This window comes from Rhinatrema bivittatum, chromosome 4 (genome assembly GCF_901001135.1).
Source record: "Rhinatrema bivittatum chromosome 4, aRhiBiv1.1, whole genome shotgun sequence".
NCBI classification, from domain to species: Eukaryota; Metazoa; Chordata; class Amphibia; order Gymnophiona; family Rhinatrematidae; genus Rhinatrema; species Rhinatrema bivittatum.
The window spans coordinates 55,941,702-55,965,443 of NC_042618.1; the positions used below are offsets into that span (position 1 = coordinate 55,941,702).

At 43.9% G+C, this 23,742-nt stretch overlaps 1 protein-coding gene across 1 annotated transcript in view; it reads right to left on the reverse strand.

The window, feature by feature from the left end:
* Positions 1–23,742, reverse strand: part of PRKCH (protein kinase C eta) — a 246,047-nt gene that overhangs the window by 48,489 nt on the left and 173,816 nt on the right. The window contains 1 exon segment of the mRNA XM_029598155.1: positions 11,021–11,175. Within this exon segment, the coding sequence (XP_029454015.1) occupies positions 11,021–11,175 (155 nt within the window).

Sequence of the window (23,742 nt, forward strand, 5' to 3'; positions counted from 1 at the left end):
CAACTACACAGGGCAGATTCTGGGTGTTCAATAAAAGTTTACTGATTGGTAATCATTAAAGTCCATTGTCCAGAAGTCTGAATTTGCATCTGACTGATGGTACATGACCAATTTTCCTTTGTAGGTAGATAACCTTTATACAGATCTCTGGGTAGAGCCCATGGTGATATTTAATGCACAAACTCTCCCAACAGCTGTCTGAGAATCCTAGTGGAGGGGTCCCCAACTTTACTGCAAAAATCCTACCTTAGTTCATCTTCTTCTTCAGAACCCAGCCCATCCTGGTCTCTTTGGCGGTTGGATATCCGGTTGGGGTCTCCCAATCTTGTTCTTCCATCCTTGATTTATTGATATTTTTGGGGGAATTCTCTTGGGGAAAAAGTCCGTGGGATCAGGCTAGTTCTCAGCACTGCAATCCCAGTGGGGAAGGGGGATCCAAAAACCTCTCCACTCTGTTCAAGTGCAAAAAAGACTTCTTAAAGTTAAACTGGATACATCTTCTGTCCTCACTGTCTCTCGCAGCAGGATCCATCAGTGGTGCTTGCCCACTTAGGGTTTAGAGTGGTCCCAAAAGGGTATCAGGCATAAAAATCTCTCTCTTCTCTAAATTAGTAGGAAAAGGACCCTCTGGCAGAGAGTGCACAATGAGGTGTCACTTCTGGGTGAAGCTGGGAGGCCTCACCAGATTTGTGAAACTGAACCATCCTTACTGTTCAAAGGCTTCCTCAAACAGATTCCAACGTGTCTTAAAATGGCCAGGCTAAATCGTGTTCAGGCATCCAATCCAGACCCTCCAGGTGGATGGCTCCTAACCTAGTGTGTTCTAATAAAGGACAGTGACATCTGATGGCCGGACTGGTGGGGCTGCCACATGAACTTTGTATGCTTGTCCATCCTATTATTCTAATAGATGATACAGATGCTGACAGTGCTGCAACCCCTCATATTTCCTGAAATTAGCACGCGCTAAAAGCAAATAACGTGTAGTAAAGGGCATTTGCACACACTAACTGCAAAAGCAGGTGCTAATAGGATTCAGCTTGAACCAAGAAGGCAAAATTCAAAGTCATTTCTGCAGGTACAACAGATACCGCGCGTCCCGCTTTGAATGACAACAGTCATGATAGTGGAATGTAATTGCTATTTTACCCCTGAAGAAGCTGTATTCAATGAAACATCGGCTGTGTTGGGCTTATTATTCTCTACCAACTAAAGACCGTTGTGCTTATTCGATTTTATATGCTTTTAGAAAAAAGTTCTCTAAAGCATATAATTGAACTAAAGGGTGATGAGTGAATGGTCGAGGTGGCCCTAGAGCCTTTGTTGGCAGGGTATGTCGACAGGCTTGCTGACACCTTTCTGAGACCATTAATTTCTTTGTGCTATTTCTGCTGACCATTTAAACAGTTATTGTTTTTGTGTCCCTTCTATTTATATTGTCTGACCGCTTTATAGGTTTCCCTTTGACTCTTGTTTTTGGATTTATCAATAAGCACACTGGGCCTAAGCCTAGCACGTCAAAAATCCGGGTGCAGCTGCCTTCCAGCTGTGCTGCATCTCACCTAGCAGAGAACATCCTCTCTGGTCCTGATCCAGCCCCTTACTTCCCAGGCAGCATGCTGGGAACAGGAGAGGATGCAGCAGGGCAAAGAGCTACTCTGCTCCCTAATCTAGCCCCTCCCTTCCTGCCATTCAGGGACAGGAGGGGAAGGCTTGAAACTGGAGCAGACAGAGCAAAGGGGGATCATGTGGGGAAGGTGAAGAGGAGCTGAGTGGGGGGAGCGCTGCCAGGTGAGAAGAGAGGATGGAAGATAAGGTGATTACTGGTGGGGGGAATGGGGGAGAGAGAATGGGTTGGTGCCAGGTGTGTGTATATCAGACTGGAGAGGAGGCTAGAGACGGGACTTCAGAGGGAGCAGATCAGAGCACAGTAGGGACATCTACCTCCTCACACTCTCCTCTCCACAACCACTGCGAATCAGATCCCTCTCCCCCTTCATCTTGGAACTTATCCCCCAGATCCTAGAACCTCCTTTCCTCTTCCTTCCCAGATTCTGAAACCCACCCCACAAATGCTTCCACCCTCTCCTCCCCAATCCCAGAACCTCCCTCCTTTCCCTTTTCCCCTCTCCCTGATCTCCCCCTCCCCTTCCCCACTCACTCTCATCCACTGTCCTCTCACCCTCTCCCCTCCATGTCCCTGAGATCATCTCCCTTTTCCTCACCCTATTAAAAAATAAATAAATAAATAAATAAAATTATACAGACACAAGCAGTGCTGGAAAACAATTATTTTTATAATGTAAAATCAAAGATGTCATTATTTGTAAATCTGCTTCAGAAGTTTCACATTTTTGCCACAGAAACTATCCCTGAAGAGCCGCAGGGGGGCTGTGCCTTAAACTTTCTGCTCAATGCTGGCTGATCTTATGTGGGGAGGTGGGGGGTGGTGATAGCACCAATAGTGCCCAGGGCAGCGAAACCAGAACAAAATGAAAACCTTTCCACCAACAAAACGGGAACAAACATCCCCCTCCCCAAACCAACGAAGCAAAACAAAAGAGAAAACCCGTGCCCAGCCCTATGACATAATTCAAGGAGGCATGGCCTAAGCACGGAGGATCCTTGGCTATGAACGAGTGAAAGGGAAGAGAGATGAAGGGAGGACCAAGGACTTAAACAGGGCAGGCTAAGGCGGGCCTTGTGGGCCTTAGCTCTCATCATAATCCCCGGGTCCGGCGGGCGTTACATGCAGTAAAAGGGTAATTTGTTAAACCTACTGAACCGTAAAAGGGAGTTTTGCGTGATCAGCTTTGCTGCGCTGATTTACTGGAAGCAATGTTTACCGGGAGAGGCGGCTCCATGAGAAGCAGCTCAGAACGGCCCATGACCCGAGTTTGACATGGTTTGACGAGTGGTAAGCAGAACTATTTCTTACCCTCCAGCCCCCGACCCCAGCCCCTTTTGAGCTGTGACGACATGGAGGATGTTATCGATGAGATCGTAATCCACTCTTTGCCTGGCGGCATTTACCAGATTCCTAGCACCCGGCAGTACAGGAAGGAACTCATGTCTGCTTTGCATGCGTGCCGGAATACTTAACCCTAGAGAAACTGATGCCAGATAAAGACTGCCAGCTCCATTTTATTTATTTATTTTTATGCTGCTCGCTGGCACTTCAAAGCGGATCACATTCGGGTACTGTAGGTATTTTCCCTGTCCCCAGAGGGCTCACAATCTTCGGTTTGTGCCTGAGACAATGGAGGGTAACGTGACTTGCCCGAGGTCACCAGGAGCGGCAGTGGGATTTGAGCCCTGGTTTTCCTGGCTCGTAGCCCGCTGCACTAGCCAGTACACCACGTTTCTCTACCTACAGCAATCTGGATGTGATGAACACATGAGTGATGCAGTGAGTGGGAGATGTTCCTGTAAATGGTGCATAAATTAGTGAATAAGCTCTTCACGCTCTCCACCAATTCGACCCATCAAAATATTTGCTATCGTCTTGGACCCAGAAAAAAAAAAAAAAAAAAGAAGTACTTTGGAACATGCAACAAGCCCAACTCAAAATAGTATCAATAAAACACCGGAGGGGCAAGAGAACCTGTACTCAAAACTAAAAACTTGGACTTCTAAAATAGTTCTCTTGCCCTTCCTGTTAGTTTTTTGGTACTTTGGAACAGGATAGCCTTTATCGATTCAACAACAAGAAAAAGTTTCTTGTTGTTGAATCGTCATCCAGGAGCAAACGATTAATGCGCCACTGCATCTATGTTTGAGACCTTTCAAAAAAATCTTTTGAAGATATTACAACCGCCACTGGATCCTCTGCTGCGTATTCCGGTGAACCTTTGATTTTCAGGAGTTTTGACAACAGGAGTCGCACCTAAGTCTAATTTGTCAAAGCACTCGGAGAGTATAAGCAAATTGCACCCTTCTAATAATGGGGCTGTTTCGTCCTAATTGCACACTGAAAGTTGTAAACAGCACTTTTCCTCTGAGTCATGCTCTTAGAACCCTAGATACTGTAATTATTCATGTGGTAATACTGATGCCTTTAAGGAAAGGGAGGATGTGAGATGCACTGTCTGTTGTGACAAAAATACACCTTTGTTTACTCAGCAGCAGCTCCAGCTGAAAACTCTGGGAAGCAGCAGGCACAACGCTGCAGGCCCTTATCTGTGGTGCGACCGTTGCTTGGCGATATACAGGGCACTATTCAAAAGGCACCTTTGTTTTTCATGCCATCCATTGATCCTATACCAAGACCCCCCAAGTTTCCTGAGGCAGCTCACAGGGAGATTCTGTGGCACTAGGTTTTATCACTGCTGGTCCTCTCTCTTCTTGACCTTAAGACATGCAGGAGGGGAGCGAAGCCCTGCTGAGGCGGGCAGGGTGAACCAATGGGAGGGTGCCTGGGAGAGCAACCTGAGGCGCTGCCACCAAAGGAGAGAGCCTGCAGCTGCGCTATCAAGAGTGGGCACAGGTTGATCCTGCTGGAGAAAGGCCAAAGTACCCAGGAGTGGCAACGGCGCCCCAGAAGAGCACTACCGAAGAGAGAGGTCATGGAAGGGGCCCAAAGCAGCAGAGTCCGAAAGACGACTCGAAGGGCAACGCCAGAGAAATGCTGTGGTGCTGCCAGAGAGAGAGAGGCCTCAAGCAACAACTCATGCAAAAAAATAAAAAGCACAATAGGAATTCTCCCTGTTTGTTTATAAATGGTTTGCTTACGCTAGAGCCCTTAGCGATGCACAAGGTAACATACACAATAAAACAAGTAATATTCTTGAAACGGCAAAAGAACAAAAGTTAAATAAACCCAATACAATAAGTTAAGCAAAAACTGCTGGGGAAAAAAAAAGTTACTGATTTTAGGCGCAAGGACTTAGCCAAAAGCTTGCTGGAACAGAAATGTTTTTAACACTGAGCTAAATGTTTTCATACACTGAATTGAGGAGAATTGCAGAGGGTGGGAGCAGCACGGTTTCTGGTCACCACCAATCTAGCTTGCCTGGGAGAGGAAACATCCAAAGGGCCCTCTTTGCGATGGCCTAAGGGAACGCGTAGGGTTATAAATCCTCAGCAGGGCATTAGCCCAGGGCAATGAATATAGCTTCATTGCAACCTTATAATTAGCATAGCTTTGAATATTGGGCCAGTGAAGGTTGCTCAGGACAGGGGTTATATGATCTCCACAGCTCTTCTGATCAAGCGAGCAGCTGCATTTTGTAATAATTACAGGGCCCTTAACTTGCAACATGGGAAGCCCATGTTATAAGCACTGCAACAATCCAGTAAAGGCAATCTAGATGTTGCAGAAATTATGAGGTTCTCATACAGTTTCTGGGCTTCACGCAACATGGAGCTTGAAGAATCCAGCTTTCACAACTGAATTAATGTATGATTTAAATGGTAAATGCAAATCAATCCACAAGTCAAGGCTCTTCACATGGGGAAGGATGGGATCTGGAACACGATCAGTGGTAAAGGATGTACGAAAATGACTGTCGTAGTGACAATGGAGGATAGTAAATTCTGATTTGGAAATGTTAAATGCAAGTTTATTATGCATTAACCACTGCTTTACAGTGGATGAGCAAATTTCAATCAGCTGAACTGTGTCATGCCAAATGGGTTGTACATGGACAAAGAATTGAATATTGTTTGCATACTCCCGGTAGCCTTCAGAAAGACCAGCTAAAATCTTGCAAATCGGTGCAAGATGGACATGAAAAAGTACTTCAGAAGGTGCAGAGCCTTGTGGGACACCAGTCAAAATGGGCAACCATTGAGAATGTCACCCACCAATTCTTACCCGGCAAAGGCAATTAGTCAACAAAGAGCGGAACCACTACTCCTGAAACACTGCCTTCCATTGAGCGGTAAAGAAGAATGTCCTGGTCCAAGGTGTCAAACGCTGATGAGATGTCCGACACAACAAGAATGCAGCGACTCCCATTGTCGTGACCCGTCCTGAATGTGTCAACCAGGGTACCCAAAAGGGTCTTTGCGTAAAGCTTTCTAAAGCCAAAACGGCAAGGGTTAAGACAAAACCAGGCAAGTGGCGTAATACTACAAGTTCTAGCAATTTGGCTAAGAAAGCCAGAGATGAAATTGGCCCATATTTTGACAAATCAAGGGGATTTGTCTTCAAAGGGAGACAAACCTTCATAGAGAGAGAGATTGATAATAGTTGTCAGAGAGGGAGCAATATTCTCTCCGTTGGCTTTCAGAACAGAAACGTCACATATATTCAATGGGCAAAAGGAGGGGTTGATGGTGATTTCCTTGATGGAAACATGATCAAATGACTCCCAACATGAAGAAGGGACTAGAGGCGTATATAGGCTCTACATTTAAGAATTAGGCAAAACATTCTACCATGTTTTTATATTTCCAATGCAATTTTTCCTCTTCCTCAAATTGCAAAAATGTAAATCTTTGGGCAAAAAATACACTTTTTCAAAACTGAGCCAAGCAAAATGACTTGCAGGATTGTTCCATTCCCCCCATCCCCCTTTTTGGTTGAAACTTAAATCTGGTCCATTAGCTTAGCTGAAAGGTCAAACTATTTATATCTTTCATTTCTATACTGCCCATTTCAATATCGGCACAGGGTGGTGTACAAATTGAAACATTAAGAAATCAATACTCAAAACCTTTTAGATTGATAACTCACAGTTTATCCTCTAAATGGCAAGTTATCCATCTAACTCCAAGTTAGCCATTTAAATGTTTCATTTTGAATATTGATCTCTAAGTATATAGTTATAAACAACACCAATAAAATAAGGATGATTTATAACAATGGAAATGTGTTTCCAATCACCTATAAAGCACTAAATGCATTATAATGGGGCCATCCTGTCCTGCCATAGAAAAAGCAAAAGGGGACTTCATATTATTATGACTCACAAGCTATCTGGCTAAATGGCAACTTTTTGAATATTGGGGAAGTTATCCGGCGAGAGTTTAGCAGGATTACTCGTTATCCGGCTACAATTTGGCTGGATAAGAAAAGAGGCGTTCCAAGACAGGATGGCATTATCCGGCTAACGCAACTATATCTGGCTAATTTAGCTCCTGAAGTTATCCGACCACGTCTGGCTGGATAACTTTCAGATTAACCAGCTATATGCAAAAGAATATAGCTGGCTAAGTAGTAGAAGGTTTTTAGAAAAAAAAACCCCACAAGAGTACCACATGGGCCTGTGGCCCAATTCACCAACCCATGGTTGATGATTTCCAAATCTGCCTTGCTGGACTGAGCTTCCCCCAAACTCCCCTCCCCAAGAAGTGCTTGGGGGTCCAAGTTACAGGGCTGGCCTCCTGCCATGCCCCTCACCCACTCCTTGGTTCTGCATATTTCCCAAATCACCTTTCTTCTGCCATCTCCCTCCATCCTTCCTTCCTCCCCATCCACCATCCCCAACCCTTCCTTTCTCCTGGTAAATTAGCAATAACTCTCATCTGTCGGGATCAGGGGACACTGCTGGCAAGATCCTGGATGGTACTTTTTGTGTTGCTTTGGCAGCTAAGGGATTGGGAGGATGAGAGGGTCAGAGTTGGCCACACTCAGCCAAATAATTTTACACCTACCTGGCTATATTAAAATATAGACAATTAGGTTTAAAAGTTATCTAACTTTTAGCTAGGTAACCTTAATTGTGAATATTCAGTGGGGCGTTTATCCCGCTGAATATCCAAGACAAGTTATCCGGCTAACTTTAACCCGATAACTTGTTGGCTCACTGGTTACTGAATACTGGCCTTTACGGAGTCCATATTCAAAGGCATTTTGCCAGATAACTTTGGAGTTATCTGGCTAAATGCCAGCATTTGAATATTTTGGGTACTTATCCCGCTAAAATTTAGCCATATGTAGGGGTGTTCCGGGGGGGGCAGAGTTAAGTTAGCCGGATAAGTTATCCTGGTAACTCTGATCATGCCATAGAGTAGTTGCAAAATTAGCCAGATAAAAGTTTTCTGGCTATCTTTAAGATAGGTAGATGCATTTAATGGTGTAGCTGCACTGCTGAATATCGCACCAAACATTTATCCTGCTGAATATTACCCTCCTTATGTTTAGCTATTTTATGGGATCTGCTGGGGACCTGTGACCCAGACTGGCCTCCATTGGGAGACGGGATGCTGGGTTCACTGGACCTGGATCTAGCCCAGTATGACACTTTTTCTTATCGTGTACATTATTCTGTTGAATTAAGTGCTTGCGAAAGGTCCTAGACTGACAATGCTGGAAACTAAAATACTTAGTTTACTCAAAGAACAAGGTCACCTCTAGCAACAGTAGAGAGTGCTTCTTTGTGAATCTGCCTCGGACTCCGTCCTGGAGGCACCACCTCAGAGAGAGAGAGCCAGCCCACATGGACCGAAGACGGGGGAGGCAAAAAGAGTGTGCACCCCACCGAAACCGTGGTGCCCCATCTCCTTCTAATCCCCTGCGGCCCCTGCATGAGCCATTTCTTTTGTGCCAGCGTGGAGGGGATGTAGAGATGGGCAGCCGCTCAGTCAGAGTCCCCGAAGCAGTGCGGCATGTGCTCCAAAGGCAGCTCGAGTGTCAGCCAGGTACCTCTGTCAGACCTGCTGCCTAATCTGGATCCAAGAGGTGCATGAAAAAAAAAAAAAGGGAAGAGAGAGAAAGGGCCAGGAATTGAGCAGGAGTGAGGGAAAGAAGACCGGGGATCAAGCTGGAGAAAGGGAGGGAAGATCCGAGAAGTGAAATGGGGAAAGGAAGGAAGAAACGAGAGGAGCGAGGGAGGTCTGGCTCCAAGGATCAAGGTGGAGGGCGGAAAGGAGAAAGGGCTGTTACCATACCCCACAGTGTTCACGTTCCTCCCAGCACGGAGGTGCCTTATTTAAATGTTTCATATATGCCGTCATTCCATGTGAGAATCACTAGTTCCTAACGGTTTACAGGTAAAACATTCGTAATTATAACGAGTGTTACAAGGTGGATAAACATTCATAATAAACGGAAGTAATACAATGGTAGACGTATAACATGAAAACAAAGCTAGAGTAAAGGGGGTAGGGAAGAGATTGTTCAAGAATTATTTATTATTATTATGAGTCATGGGGAGCTGGGTGTTTCTGTCAAGCAGAAGGCACTTTTGAATAGCCAAGTTTTGAGGTTGCTTTTGAATTTCTTTTTATCCGTTAAATGTTCAAAGTTCTTCAGGCATGGAATTCCATAGTTTTGGGCCAGCAACTGAAATCACTCTCTCTCTTTCTCTAGTTAGCGTTAAAATGGGAACCTCTTAAGTTCGGGATTTCTAGGAGGCCTTCGTTCTGTGATCTGAGAGTTGGTGGGCGGTTGTGAGGCCTTCATTTCTCCTCCCATTCGAGTTTCCCCCTTTTAAACTGGAAGCCAGTCCTGATGGAAGTGAGATACTGCTGGGACTGTCGGCAAGGACGCTCTGTCTGCTGTCAGTGACACTTTGATGCTTAGTCAGAAGAGTTGCTGAGACACATGGGTGGGGGGAGGTGATGAGAGAAGACATGAAGATGCCTCCGTGCCTTGGGGGTGGGGGGGAGCCATGCAACAAGGGAGAAATTAAGGCAAACAGTTAGGGGGAGGAAATTAAACCTCCTAAGCAGGCCCTGATTCCCTGCTCTTTTGGGGCCCCTGCCTCCTCTCCATGTCTGGCTTTTCTCTCCCATGCAGTTATGTGGGACTCGCCACGTTCAACCAAGAGGCTCCGGCACACACTGTGACAGCACCATGGTTAAGTGGGCCATACCTGCTTGCTCAGCCTGCCGACAGTGAGGTCGACATTGTCTATTTTCAAGTCATATGTAAAGCTGCTCATTTGGAACCAGACTGCTACCACCAATTTATTCCAGGCCACCGAATGGCTTTCAGATGGCATTGACTCTTCGTCACCGTAGAACAGAACCATATGGGAATCGGTCCTCTTCCCTACGTCAAGCCACAGAGCTACACTAGGCTTGGACAGAAAGGCTTTGCAACTTAACGCCAATTCACTCCCCAAATCATAATCTATATACAATCTATTAGAAATAGGGAAATAAAGATAATGGACCAGATTCTCCCTCTTACATCTGCATTTAAAAGTAACTTCTGATCAGATTTAGATTAGACGACAACAAAGAGCATTGGCACTAGCACGTCTATTGTGAAAACCAGAACACCACTGCTGTGATGTACGCTGGAGAGAACACAGTGCACACCAAAAATTCTGGTCGCCTTCTCCTATGCAGGAGAGACTGGGAGAGGACCTGCTCAGGGGAGATTTTTTGTTTTCAGCAGCTGACCGCTGGCGATGAACCAATCCACCCTTAAAGCAGTGCCTTGATAAGCGAAAATTTCTGTCTGCAGTGGCAAAATGAGGAAGACTCTTCCTGCAATAAGCAGCGCGCACAACGGAGCAGTCTGACTTGCTCCCAGCACAGTGAGCAGAGGGAAGCAAAGGTCAGAGGCTCTACATCTGTGGTCTACGGTTAAGTCATGCATTGCTACTTGGGACGGAGCCACTGGCAGGGTTTCAGATTAAGTTCTGTTTCTGATGTAATTAATCCAAGTCAAACCTTTGTCCAGGTTTTTGAGCTGTCAATTGATGCGAACTGAAATTTAAACTTTTGCAGCTGAACTGGATTTACCAGACTCGGCTCCAATCAGTTTGAATTCTTTAAGAGAGCCAATTTACATTGCTGATTGCAGCCGGCTCTGACTCGAATGGTGTAGGAGGGATGAAGAGAAAGATGCCATGTGATCTAAGCAGCTCTCCCTCCCTGTTCTGGGAGTTACATGACTTGAGGTTCAATCTGACCTTTATCGAATCAGAATTACCATCACCAATTCACGCTAAATCAACAAAAGTTTCAAGCCTTTAGGCCTTTTTATTCTGTAGATAATAAGATTACTACTCAATGCCTTCCTAGGTGAAAAGGGATCACCTGCATTCTGTAACCCACAACAAAAGTATAAAAATGCAGACATTAGCAATTTAGATGACCGGCATGTGCTGGACAAACCTACCTGTATATGACGCCTTTGTCATGAAGAAACATGAGTGCGGAGGTAATTTCTGCTCCATAGAAGCGTGTACGGGTATCGTCAAAGCGGCGTGACTTCTGGATGTGGAACATTAGGTCCCCACCATTCACAAACTCCATAACGAAAAACAGTCGATCCTTAAAACAAACAATTTATAAAGTCTGTGTTAATATAATATCCTATACTAATGCAAAGCACAGCTCAAAATCCAGCACCTATTCTACCCACACAGAGCAAAGTATTAATTACCCACAGGAGGAATAATATACTAGAGATGGGAGAACTGTTTTGGGTTAAATCTGAATCCCGTTGAACCTGGGGAGTATGGGGGTTGTCAAGCTTGGATAATCAAGAGTTTAGCCAGCATAAAACTGCAAATCCATTTGGACAAGCCCATGCCATCTACGGTTCCTATCCAATCTTTATATTTTCTTGGTTTTGATCAGTTTGACCCAGTTTATAGGTCTGCACTTACATTCATATTGGTCATAGATTTGAATGTGACAAAGCTGTATTAATTTGCATAAATCCAAAGCAATTGGAGGAGACCCAGATTTGCTTGACAGGCAACAATCAGGGTCTGGTTCTGGCTCCACTTAGCATTGCACAACTTGTGCCCAGAGAAACGTGCAAGAAGATTCTTACTCAGAAGAATCTACTGGCAGTTATTGACATAGGCAGTGGGACATGGAATCCCATACACAATCGCCCATTATTCAGTGGATAGATGCAAGCCTCAAACACGTGTAAGCAGTTACATTATCAATTCAATTGAATTTCTTTTTGAATTTTTTCTTCATAGTCATTTGTATAGTCCTTCTTCAATTTCCTTTCTTACCTAGAGACTAAATTGATGACATCTAAAGGCCTAATATGCGTCTTCTCTTCCTAGTATGCATCAGACATGATGTCTGTATATGAAATTATACCAAAAATCTTTTCATTCAGGAGTCTTGGTGTAAAAAGCAAAACCAAATGGCAGCTGCTGCTAACATTCCCTTGATACTTTCAGTCTTTTGTTCTGTCTTCATCATCATCAAATGCCATCTTCGATACAAAGGATGGAAACTACATAAGAACATAAGAAATTGCCTTACTGGGTCAGACCAAGGGTCCATCAAGCCCAGCATCCTGTTTCCAACAGTTTCAAATCCAGATAACAAGTACCTAAGTAGATCCCATGCTACTGATGCCAGTAATAGCAGTGGGTATTCCCTAAACCAACTTGATTATCAGCAGTTAATGGACTTCTCCTCCAAGAACTTATCCAAACCTTTTTTAAACCCAGCTACACTAACTGCACTAACCGCATCCTCTGGCAACAAATTCCAGAGTTTAACTGTGCGTTGAGTGAAAAATAATTTTCTCCAATTAGTTTTAAATGTGCTACTTGATAACTTCATGGAGTGCTCCCTAAGACTTCTATTATCCGAAAGAGTAAATAACCGATTCACATTTACCCGTTCTAGATCTCTCATGGTTTTAAAGACCTCCATCATTTGTGAGGCAAGACTTGCCTTGGGTAAATCCATGCTGTGTTCCATTAAACCATGTCTTTCTATATGCACTGTGATTTTGATCTTTAGAATAGTTTCCACTATTTTTCCCGGCAATGAAGTCAGGCTCACTGGTCTATAGTTTCCTGGATCACCCTAGAGCCCTTTTTAAATATTGGGGTTACACTGGCCACCCCTCCAGTCTTCAGTACAATGGATGATTTTAATGACAGTTTACAAATATTAACTAATACATCTGAAATTTCATTTTTGAGTTCCTTCAAACCTGAGATGCATACCATCTGGTCCCGGTGATTTGCTACTCTTTAATCTGTCAATCTGACCTACTACATCTTCCAGGTTCACAGCAATTTTCTTCAGTTCATCTGACTCATCACCCTTGAAAACCATCTCTGTCTCACCAACATCCTCATTAGTAAACACAGAAGCAAAGAATTCATTTACAGGCCGATACAGTATAGTGCGGTGGAGCGCACTGTTAGCCCAGGTTTGGACGCGCATTTGACGCGCTAGCTTTACCCCTTATACAGTAAAGGGGTAATAGCACGTCAAAAACGTGTGTCCAACCCCCCCGAAACTAATAGCACCCGCAACATGCAAATGCATGTTGATGGCCCTATTAGTTATTCCCGCGTGATACAGAAAGTAAAATGTGCAGCCAAGCTGCACATTTTATTTTCAGAAATTAACGCCTGCCCAAAGGCTGGCGTTAATTTCTGCCGGCACCGGGGAAGTGTACAGAAAAGCAGAAAAAACTGCTTTTCTGTACACCCTCCGACTTAATATCATAGCGATATTAAGTCGGAGGCCCCAAAAGTAAAAAAAAAGTAAAAATTAAAAAAAAATTAAAATTAAAAATCGGCCCGCGGTCGGAAGACGGATGCTCAATTATGCCGGTGTCCGTTTTCCGAACCCATGGCTGTCAGCGGGTTTGAGAACCGATGCCGGCAAAATTGAGCATCGGCTGTCAAACCCGCTGACAGCCGCCGCTCCTGTCAAAAAGGAGGCGCTAGGGTTGCGCTAGTGTCCCTAGCGCCTCCTTTTATCGTGGGCCCTAATTTGCACAGGCCACCCTCCTGAATCGCACGCCCAGGAGAGTGGCCTGTGTGCTCGCCAGCTCTCCCGCGCATTTTTCTGAATCAGCCTGTTAGTCTTTCTGCAATGGCCTTATCTTTCCTAAGAGCCCCCCTTTAACCCCTAAGTCATCTAACGGTCCAACCGACTCCCTCTCAGGTTTTTTGTTTCGTATATATTTAAAAAAATGTTTATTATAAGTTTTTGCCTCTATGGCCAACTTCATTTCAAATTCTCTCTTCGCCTGCCTTATCAATGTTTTACACTTAACTTGGCAATGCTTATGTTTTATCCTATTTTCTTCAGATGGATCCTTCTTCAAATTTTTGAAGGATTTTTTTTTTTTTTTTAGCTAAAATAGCCTCTTTCACCTCACCTTTTAACCATGCTGGTAATCGTTTTCCTTTCCTTCCACCTTTCTTAGTACATCTGGACTGCGCGTTTAGGATTGTATTTTTAAACAATGTCCACGCCTGTTGCACACTTAACTTTTGCAGCTGCACCTTTCAGTTTTTTTCTAATTATTTTCTTCGTTTTATCGAAGCCTTCTCTCTGTGCTTTGCTTTCTCCTCTTTGTTTTGCCCTTGTTTACAGATCTTGATCATTTACCAAATGTCATTGCTCCAGACCGCTTTCATAGTAACATAGTAAATGACGGCAGAAAAAAAAAGACCAAATTGGCTCATCTAGTCTGCCCAGCTGAGGATCTTCTACTTTGGGTAAATAAGCATATAAATTCCCATACACAACCCAACCCCAGCTCCCCATCCCCCCCAAGCCTTTTACCTGATCTTTCAACCCCTTCCCTACCACTGCCCTCCATATCAGATCTGTAAAAGGACCAGCCTCCACCCGGTGATTATGACCCCCATCTCTTGTGCCCTCCAGTATTAGATTAGTTAATTTGCTGCCAGATCCTCTAAGTACAGGACTGGCAAGTCTCATTTTCCTTTTTGGTCAGGTCTTCTACCAGGGTTGTTCCAACTTCCATCATCTCATGCACTTTTTCAATGGGGACCATGTCCTTCCAGCTAATCTTCAGAATTCTTCATTTCAAATGCCTGTTTTTACTGTAAACCCGTGTTTTACTTCCATGTATCCTATCACTGAGGAGATGGATACATTTAGTAGCCTATTCCTTAGCTTTAAATCTAATATCCTCCTCCTTACAGTTCCAAACGTCATTAATTACTCTTTCTGCTTTTACAAAAAAAAAAAAAAAAAAAGGCCCCACACAGCTTTGAAAAGAGTCCTAAGACCCCAGAATATAAAAATATTCTTCAAATTCTAAACTAGAAAGCAATCAGTGCAGGGAACACGTGCTGTGCTATTTACACGGGATAATTTTCAAAAGAGTCACATGCTAAATGTTACATACTTTCCTAGTAATTCTCATCAGCCCATTTACCTGCTCTTTAAATGGACTTAATGCAGATACCTATTGACAATTCAATGGCATATATTGTAGCAATTTTCAAAACCTCACTTACATGGGTAAAATGTAAAACACATGTAAAACCCAGTTTTAAGCATGTAAACCCTTTTGAAAATTATCCCCCAAGTCGGTTGCAATGTTTTACTACCGTACATGCCTCTAAACATCTTGCAGAGTAACTAGACTCTTACCAAGAGAAAAAGACACAAAGGTTATTTCAAAAAGAAATGGGGAACAAGAGAAATAAATGCAGTCGTGTCCTTCTGCCCAAGACTGGATTTAAAATTACTGCACCCATAGGCAGAGAATTCGTGGTGGAGGGATTTTTCCCTGGAAATCAGAGAGCAGTGGGGAGTCCCAGTTTTTTGGGTGCCTTCATAATTTGGTACACTTGGGATATACCTGCGCCTAAATCCGGTGCTGCTTTTACCTAGAACAAATTCCCTAAAGGTTATGCTGACAATCCTCTTTAGAAACTGTACTGAGAGCTTAGTCAAGCTATCAGTGACTTGCCTCTCTCTTCCATAATATAAATGAATAATCTGAACTCAGCTGGGAAGTTGGCAATTACTGGGTTTGTTTTTAAGCATTCTAACAATCATTTGATATTTATTTTCAGTCAGGTAGCTTGGATTTCTTAATAAAATGTGATGGAAAAGGCAATACTCAGGAACTGTGAAAATTCTGCACAACCTTTTCCTTCTGGGTTCAGAGGAGTGGAGCCAATGCTGCTGCTGGTCTGGGATTCAAAAGAGGAAGCAGGAGCGAACCTCACCTGTCACTGAGCCAATTACAATTAGCCTTGAGTGTCCACTACAAGGGAAATAAGGGAGGAGGGTGAGAGGGCAGGGTGGGCAGAGAGAAAGGGAAAAGGGAAAACCAAGAAGGCAGGAGGAGACAACACCCTGTCCTACCACTTATTTTGTGCACCACCAGCCACCACTGTCAAACTCACTTCGAAGTCTGCATGGTCCTTAATTTACTCCCTCCCCCCTTAATATCAGCATTGCAACACATTTCATTTCTCTCACTATTTACAATAGCAATGGTGCAGAAGTGACCAACCTTCCTTCTAAGAGGGGCTCCGGCCTGTGCCGACCTCCTCTGTCAACTTGCCAGCCGTGACCAGCACTCTGCTCCGATGCATGGACCCAGCATAGTTTTCAAAAAGGAGCTTGGGGCATAAACCCCAGCTTTATGTGCTCAAATGGCCTTTTGAAACTGGCCTGGGGAGCTTATGTGCATAACTATTTTGAAAATTCTGGCTAAAGACCGTGGGTAAAAAGTAACTCGCCGACTTTAGCCTCTGCAGGCAGCTCTGAAAATTCCCCTCTGCAAGCAGTGTGCAAGTTGCTCATTTGTGATGCTAGGATTCCCCCCCCCTTTGATCATGATCGCATGGCTGTGCACCTTACAAAGAGCCCAGGAACTGAGCTCACATTATGCAGGGCGGAGACAACTGCCCCGAATTCATATGCGTGACGGAGAATTAGATAAGAGCCATTTTCAGGGCGTGTCTCCAGTTGCACGGTTTTGCATTACACTGACCAAAGTACATAAATCTCCAGGGCAGCCCCAGGGATTTGGAGGAAAATTTCCGTTGTGCTCATAATGGGGGTAATTTTCAAAGGAGTTACGTGCATAAATGTAACTACTATTGTAGCAATTTTCAAAAGCCATTTACTCACGTAAAGTGCACTTATGCGAATAAATCCTATGGACGATTCAATGGCATATATTGTAGCAATTTTCAAAAGCCCACTCACTCGAGTAAAGTGCATTTACACGTGTAAAACCCATTTTTACGCATGTAAATGCTTTTTAAAATCAGACCCAAAGCAAAGTTATTAACAAAAAAAATCGAGTGAAGAATTCTTTTGCATTTCTTTCCAGGTCAAACTGATTTGAGAAAGTAAGCTAGAAAGACTGAAATTCTGACATCCTTTCATTCTTCAGAAAAAAATCTTGGGAATTTTAAAACCTGAGGAAACGTGATAGATTTAGGTTTTGAAAGACAAATCTAAATTCTCTCAGTATTAAATTAGCAGTCCCTTAATTTCTGGGGTTTTGGGTAATCTGATGCAGTCGTTTTTAGTGTACTCTTCTAAGATACTTAAGATGTGTGTTGCTTTCTTGCCTTCATTTCTCATTTACGATATTGAACATAAGCCAAATGAGTCAGAGGCAACAGGATATCATGACGCCGTTAAAGACGCTGCTCTAAAATTCCCACAATAGGAAGTCCCAGTGCCATATACCAGGAAACAAAGTGAATATGTAAATCATGCTTGCTCCAATATATATATATGTAAAAGCTTCAATTTCAAAAGATTTATTTTTTGCAGAAGACTTGTTCAGCAATATGGGAATTTTTCAGCAGCAGTAGCTTGGGTAAATGCTTGAAAAGAAAACAAATCCAGATTAGATTGAGCGTATAATAGATGGGGTAGAGGCAGGTCTCTGAACACCACCTGCACAGGTTTGATTCCACTTGTGTGGTTTGAAAAAAACAGATGATAATATGCACTTTTAGATATTTATTTTTATAAAAAGGAGGTAATACAGTTCTGAACGATGTGCAATAAAAGGTAGCACAGTACAGTTGTCTGCAATCTAATTGATTGGACAAACTAAAATGCTCATGAGATTTGGCTAGTAAACCATAATCAGACACAGTGAAATGAATGGCTACATGAGGAATACAATACATTCTATTTGTGTGGAATGGATTAGCCCGATTGATTGCTTTTTTTCAGCAAATACAATACTTTTTTCTAGAAGAGTCATCTGAATGATAATGAACTGAAAAGTTATAGTTTGTCATGATATTGAAGAAAAGGCATAGACATGCTACCATTCAAGCCATGTCGATGCAGTGCCATTAACAAAAGGACACAGAAAGGTGGATTATTATGGTGTCTGGAGAATTACAGGGTTACCATTTAAGAAATAAGGGAAGGCGGGATACGGTCTGCATTATTTATGGGTATCAACATGTGTTATGAGGTTGAAGGCCATGTTACATTTGCCGGCTCACTAATCCCACGCTGCTTGGGCTGGAATAACACCATGCCACGTGGCTGGACATGCCGCAGCCATCAACCCCTGGTTCCTCTCTATTTATTTATTTATTTATTATTTTTATTATACCGAGTTTCATGATAGGAATCACATCAACCCGGTTTACAATTAACAATGTGAGTAAAGGCAGAGCGTAACATAGTAAAAACATTTCTCAATTTAACATCAAATATAGTATGAACTTAACAAATATAATAACAATATTTAGGATGTGAGAAAGTTACAAAAAACAAGGAAAAATAACTAGGATCTCTCTAGGCTCACGAGCCAACTCTTAAAGGCCCCACGGCGGGAAAACACTGGCCGACACCCCCTGATGATGTCACAGGGCCGGGAATTTAAACCCCGGCCCATGCAACACTACGGCGCCGCAGAAACGGATTGACACTCGTAGAGTGTGAGTTGCTGCTGCTTCCGCGTCCATCCTTGCCCATGTCCTTCAGCCTCTCCCAGCCTACCTGCCCTCAGACTGATTCTTGGAACTAACCATAGCCTGTGACCTGACCATCCTTGCTTGCTGCCTGCCTCAATCTCAGCCTGAGCACCATCCATCCTTGCCTGATGCCTGCCTCGACCTGAGGGGAAAGAGGACTTACGGAGCCTTCCCTGTAGGCTGTGTCAACCTCACCCCAACACAAGGGTCCATAATCCTAACAAATCAAATACATTCAGTCAGGATGTGTCACTAACCCACTACACTACACACTGTTTAGATGTCAACTGTACTGTTATGCTGAGAAATCAGTATAGGATGGGGCATTAAACACTAACACAGTAAACAAAGGCAGAAAAAGATCAAACTAGCCTATCCAGAACGCCCAGTTGAGATACTTCCACTTGGAGTAGATAAATATAAATTCCCTTATACAACCCAACACCAGCTCTTCTCCATTTTTCCATCACTGTCCTCCATATCCATTCAAAAAGTGCCCAGAATCTGTTGAAGCACTGCGCTCCACCTCTTTTACTGGTAGGCCACACATCGGGCCTTGTATTCCTCCTCTATGATTCTTACAAATCCAACACTAAATCCAACACCCAGATCCTCTACTAAGTTGTATTACCAAGTTTTCTAATAATCCACACAACCACCAAAAGTAGCAAAGCCATTATCTAAAACATCTGGCCTCCCCATGCCCATTGAATTTTGGGTTTTAACCATGGTCACCTCATACAGGTTACCTCAATGCCTTCCTGGAAACTGATACAGCCATACCACTGAAGTTAAGGTTGTAACTGCTGCTCCCTGCAAGTTATCCCTGTGCTTTCTTGGAAACCCAATGCATTCATACTGCATCAATAGCCAGTCATGAAATAGGACTCCTTCCTGCCAGCCCTGTTTTGTATGAAAAAGGGATGGGGGTTTGTGGGGAGGGGATGGGCTCTGTCATTATGCAAACTTGTATTTATATTTTTGGGGTTTAAATGTTGGGGTTGCCTCGAATGGCAATGGATTAGTCTGATTGAGGAGGGGGAGAGGACAGATTTGAACCCTGCTAAGTTTTTTAAACTTTTGGGCACTTTTTTTTTTTTTTTTACATGGGTTGGCCTTTTAAGGCGATGCCAGCCCCGTGCTTTTGGAGCTGACATCGCACAAAACGGGAAGATGTTACGTTGTTTTCTCTCGTGGTATTTTGCTGTGGGACAAAACAACGTGGCGATACAGCCGCAAATTTTTTTTTTCAGGGGAGGGACCTCTATCGTGGCTGCACCTCACTGTGATAGTGGTGCCCCCTCTCACAAAAAAGTATCATGGCTTCAAGAATCCAAGTGTCAGCTGGCTAACTTATTAGCTATCTAGAATTCAGCCGGATAAGTGCCCAAATCTTCATTTAGCCGGATAGCTTCTGAGTTATCCGGTTAAATGCTTTTGAATATGGACCTCCTAATGCCCTGGAGGTGCATCCTGCTAGCCCAACCCAGCGGCTTTCATATTAGTGCCTTACTGGGCCCAACAGCCTGCCAGACAAACTTGGCTGAGTTCTCGCTGGTGCCAAGCTTGAACTACATAAATGCTCACTTCTGTTGGGCCCTGATCTTCAGGGCCCTTCTGTAATGCCTTATTCAATTGTGTCAGTCAGGGGAACCTATCACTGTCAAGCCAAACCTGGAATTGCAAATTTGCCTGCATCCAAGCTGTGTCAAAACTACAGAAGAGGATAACATGAGGCAAGAGGGTGGGGGCCCAGAAGGAAAGAGATCACTATTGAGAGAGTAGCGGTTCTTAATCCGGCAACCCAGCTCGTTCCACCCGTCCCTCACTCCTCCCCCTTGCCTACATACTGTTTTCTGGCCTGCATTGGCCTACTACTACTAGTATTATTAAACACTTCTTTAGCGCTACTCGTACGCAGCCTCCTGGCAACCTTTCTGCACATTAAATCTAGCCCCTCTGCTTCTTTTGTTCCCCCTCCCTTCCTGTCTTCAGGGAGCAGGAAAGGAGAGAATAAGGCTGGAGTGGACAGGAGATCAAAGAAGAATTCAGTTTTTGTCTGCATATTTCTATTTCCAATTTATGGTCATTTATTCTGTATTTGGTTAGTCTGTGTCTGTACGTGGGACCAAGGTAAAGTATTCTGCTAGCGAGTAAGTTCTGTGTAGAGACCTGTAACAGTCCATAAGAACATAAGAAATGCCATGGTCCATCGCGCCCAGCATCCTGTCAGTGTCAGTAGCCAGTTTGGGTCACAAGTTCTCCCAACAGCGATCTATTTCTTGTATCTCACTCCCAGGGATAAACTCTGGTTTTCCCCAAGTCTACCTGGCTCATAACTGTTTATGGATTTTTCCTTCAGAAACTGGTCCAGTTCTATTCTGAACCACACCGTGTTAGTAGTCTTGACCACGTCCTCCGGCAATAGATTCTTTAGCTTGATTGTGCGCTACGTGAAAAGATACTTCCTATGATTTGATTTAAATCTGCCGGCTGTTAGTTTCATGGCGTGTCCCCTCTTCCTAGTGTTGTTTGACAAGGTAAATAACAACTTTTCCCTATTTACTGATTCCACCCCACTCATGATTTTATACAATTTCAATCACATTCCCCCGTCAGTTGTCTCTTTTCTAAGCAAAGAGTCCTAATGTGTTCTGCGCTCAAATGACTGTGGATGTAATTCCCATTCCCAGGGAATTAACCAAGAGTGATATTTTGTTTAGAAGAAAGCTGAACATATTAATGTGATGCGATGTAAGACATTTGTTATAAATGATCTTATTATGATGTCGTTATCATTCCCTTATTTGATCAGACTTTATTGATATGTTTTCTGATATATGGTATTTTAAGGTGTGAATGTGGTGTGAGTGAGTTCATTTTATAAGGTATGTATTGTTCTTGAAGCTGTTATAATAAGTATGGTTTAGATATTGATGTGATGATGTTTTGACTCATTTATTTTTCGGTTACTTTATATTTTGAGAGAGTCATAGGTAACTTCACCCACTGTGATTAGATTTACTTATCAGGTTTCCTAATTGTCCTTTGCACCAGCCCTGCCCATAATGCAAGGCCCCTAACACTTTGCTCACGCCAGCCCTCGCACACTGAAAGGAGGAAGACCCCCTCGTGCTGCACTTGCATGGGTCTGCACAGGCCAGAAGAAGGAAGAGTCCCACTTGCATTGGCTTGCACAGGCCAGAAGGTGGCAGAGGTTTGTTTGCATTCACCCGCATGAGCCAGAACGAGGAGGTAACATGTGCCAGCTCTCCCGCTAGCTGGCACAGAAGAGGAAAGCTGCAGCAGCAGGCTGGCAGCATCAGGTGAATAGAGGGGAGGGAAGAAGGTCAGCGAGGGTGGCACTCAATAGTAGCCTAGTAGTTAGAACAAAAAAGTTGAGAATCAGGGTTCAAATCCCACTTCACCTACTGATGCTTTTTGCGACCTTGGGCATGTCACTTAACCCTTCACTGCCTCAGGTACAAACTAAGTCCCCTTGAGTCTGGATTTAGAAAGGGAAGTAATTAAGTCTAAAATCCAAGTATGGGGAAAATAAACTGAGTAAAAGCCCCTTATAGGATTAATGTGGCACTGGTGACATCGGTGCATATTTCTGGTGCAGTCAAGTCGCTAACAAACGGATCCAACAGCACCCAGAATTGGCCAGCTGACATTCCCATTGAAGAAAACTAGCTGCTCCCTGGCAGGGGCTGTGGGTACTGGCTTGGCAACTTTCCCAACCACAGCCAGCGTAAGGAGTAAAAATTAGACTCAGGGATCCAGCTTGGACTTTCTGTACCAATTAAATGGATTGCATTGGAAAACAGAACAGAATTTTCAGTAGATACTGAGCAACCTGCACCAACATTAATGTGGGTAATGCGGGTGTTATTTAGTGAATTGGGGCCACTGGAAATAATGGGGGCCTGCAGCAATTAATATGCGCGTTATCCTGCGTTAACAGCGCGAGTTACCCCGCCTTGATGGACCTGCCTCCTTATTAGTTATTGCCATGGATAAACATTGAGTCACACGTATTCAAAGATACCGCTGGCAAGTAATATCCCACTTGAATAATATTTATTTTTATTTATTTATTTAAGGGTTTTTATATACCGTGGCACGTTTGGAACATCACCTCGGTTTACAGCATAACATAATGCAGCAACAGGCTTTACAGAAAACATGTAAACATAATAACTGGTAGCAGGCATAAAATATAAGTAATTGGAATGGAAGGGGTAACAGGATAATAAACAGGATATGTAAGCTAAGATGTGAATATGAACCGGAATCGGTTCGGTTCCAGTTCCGATTCAAATCATGCAATTTTTTTCATCCGGCCCGATTGCGGTTTTATCGGCTGCGCCCGATCCGATAAACAAAAAACCCACCCCGACCCTTTAAAACTGCTCCCTTAGCCTCCACCACCCTCCCGACCCCCCCCCCCAAAAAATGTTTTAAAATTACCTGGTGGTCCAGTAGGCCCCGGTTGGCGCCGGCCGTCCAGTGCTCCTACCATGTGACGGGGCCGGCCAATGGCACGGTTACCCTGTCACATGGTAAGGGCAAAGGGCCATCGGCGCTATTTTTATTAGTGGCAGCCGACGGCTCTAGAGCAGGAGGTCACTCCCGGGGCCGACTGGACCACCAGGTAATTTTAAAACATTTTGGGGGGGGGGGGTCGGGAGGGTGGTGGAGGCTAAGGGAGCGGTTTTAAAGGGTCGGGGTGGGGTTTTTGTTTATCGGCCGACAGTGCCGGCCGAGCACGAGAGAACCCCGTGCATACCTGTAGCCAGTTTTCAGCCAGCTTTTGAAAACTCTCCTCTACAATACAAAGAGAACCCTTCAAATACCTTTACAGTAAACTATAAATTAAAGAAACATTTCCATGCCATAGCATGAGAGGTAATGGAATAAAAATGCAGACTAGAGGTAACAATTTGGTCAGATTACTGGTCCTTACATTTAGCCCCTTTGGGTGCAAGATTTTGCTTGCACAACTCTTTCTGTGGAATGTGTCCTCTTCCAGAAGATGCAGGAAATGAAAGCCTGGGGCAAAAGCTGAGCAAAGGAGAACGGCTTGCTGGCTCTCTTGCACTGCTTTGGCTGGTCCATAAATTTGGACCTTCAAGCTGCTGCCCTGCATCTGTTGGATGAT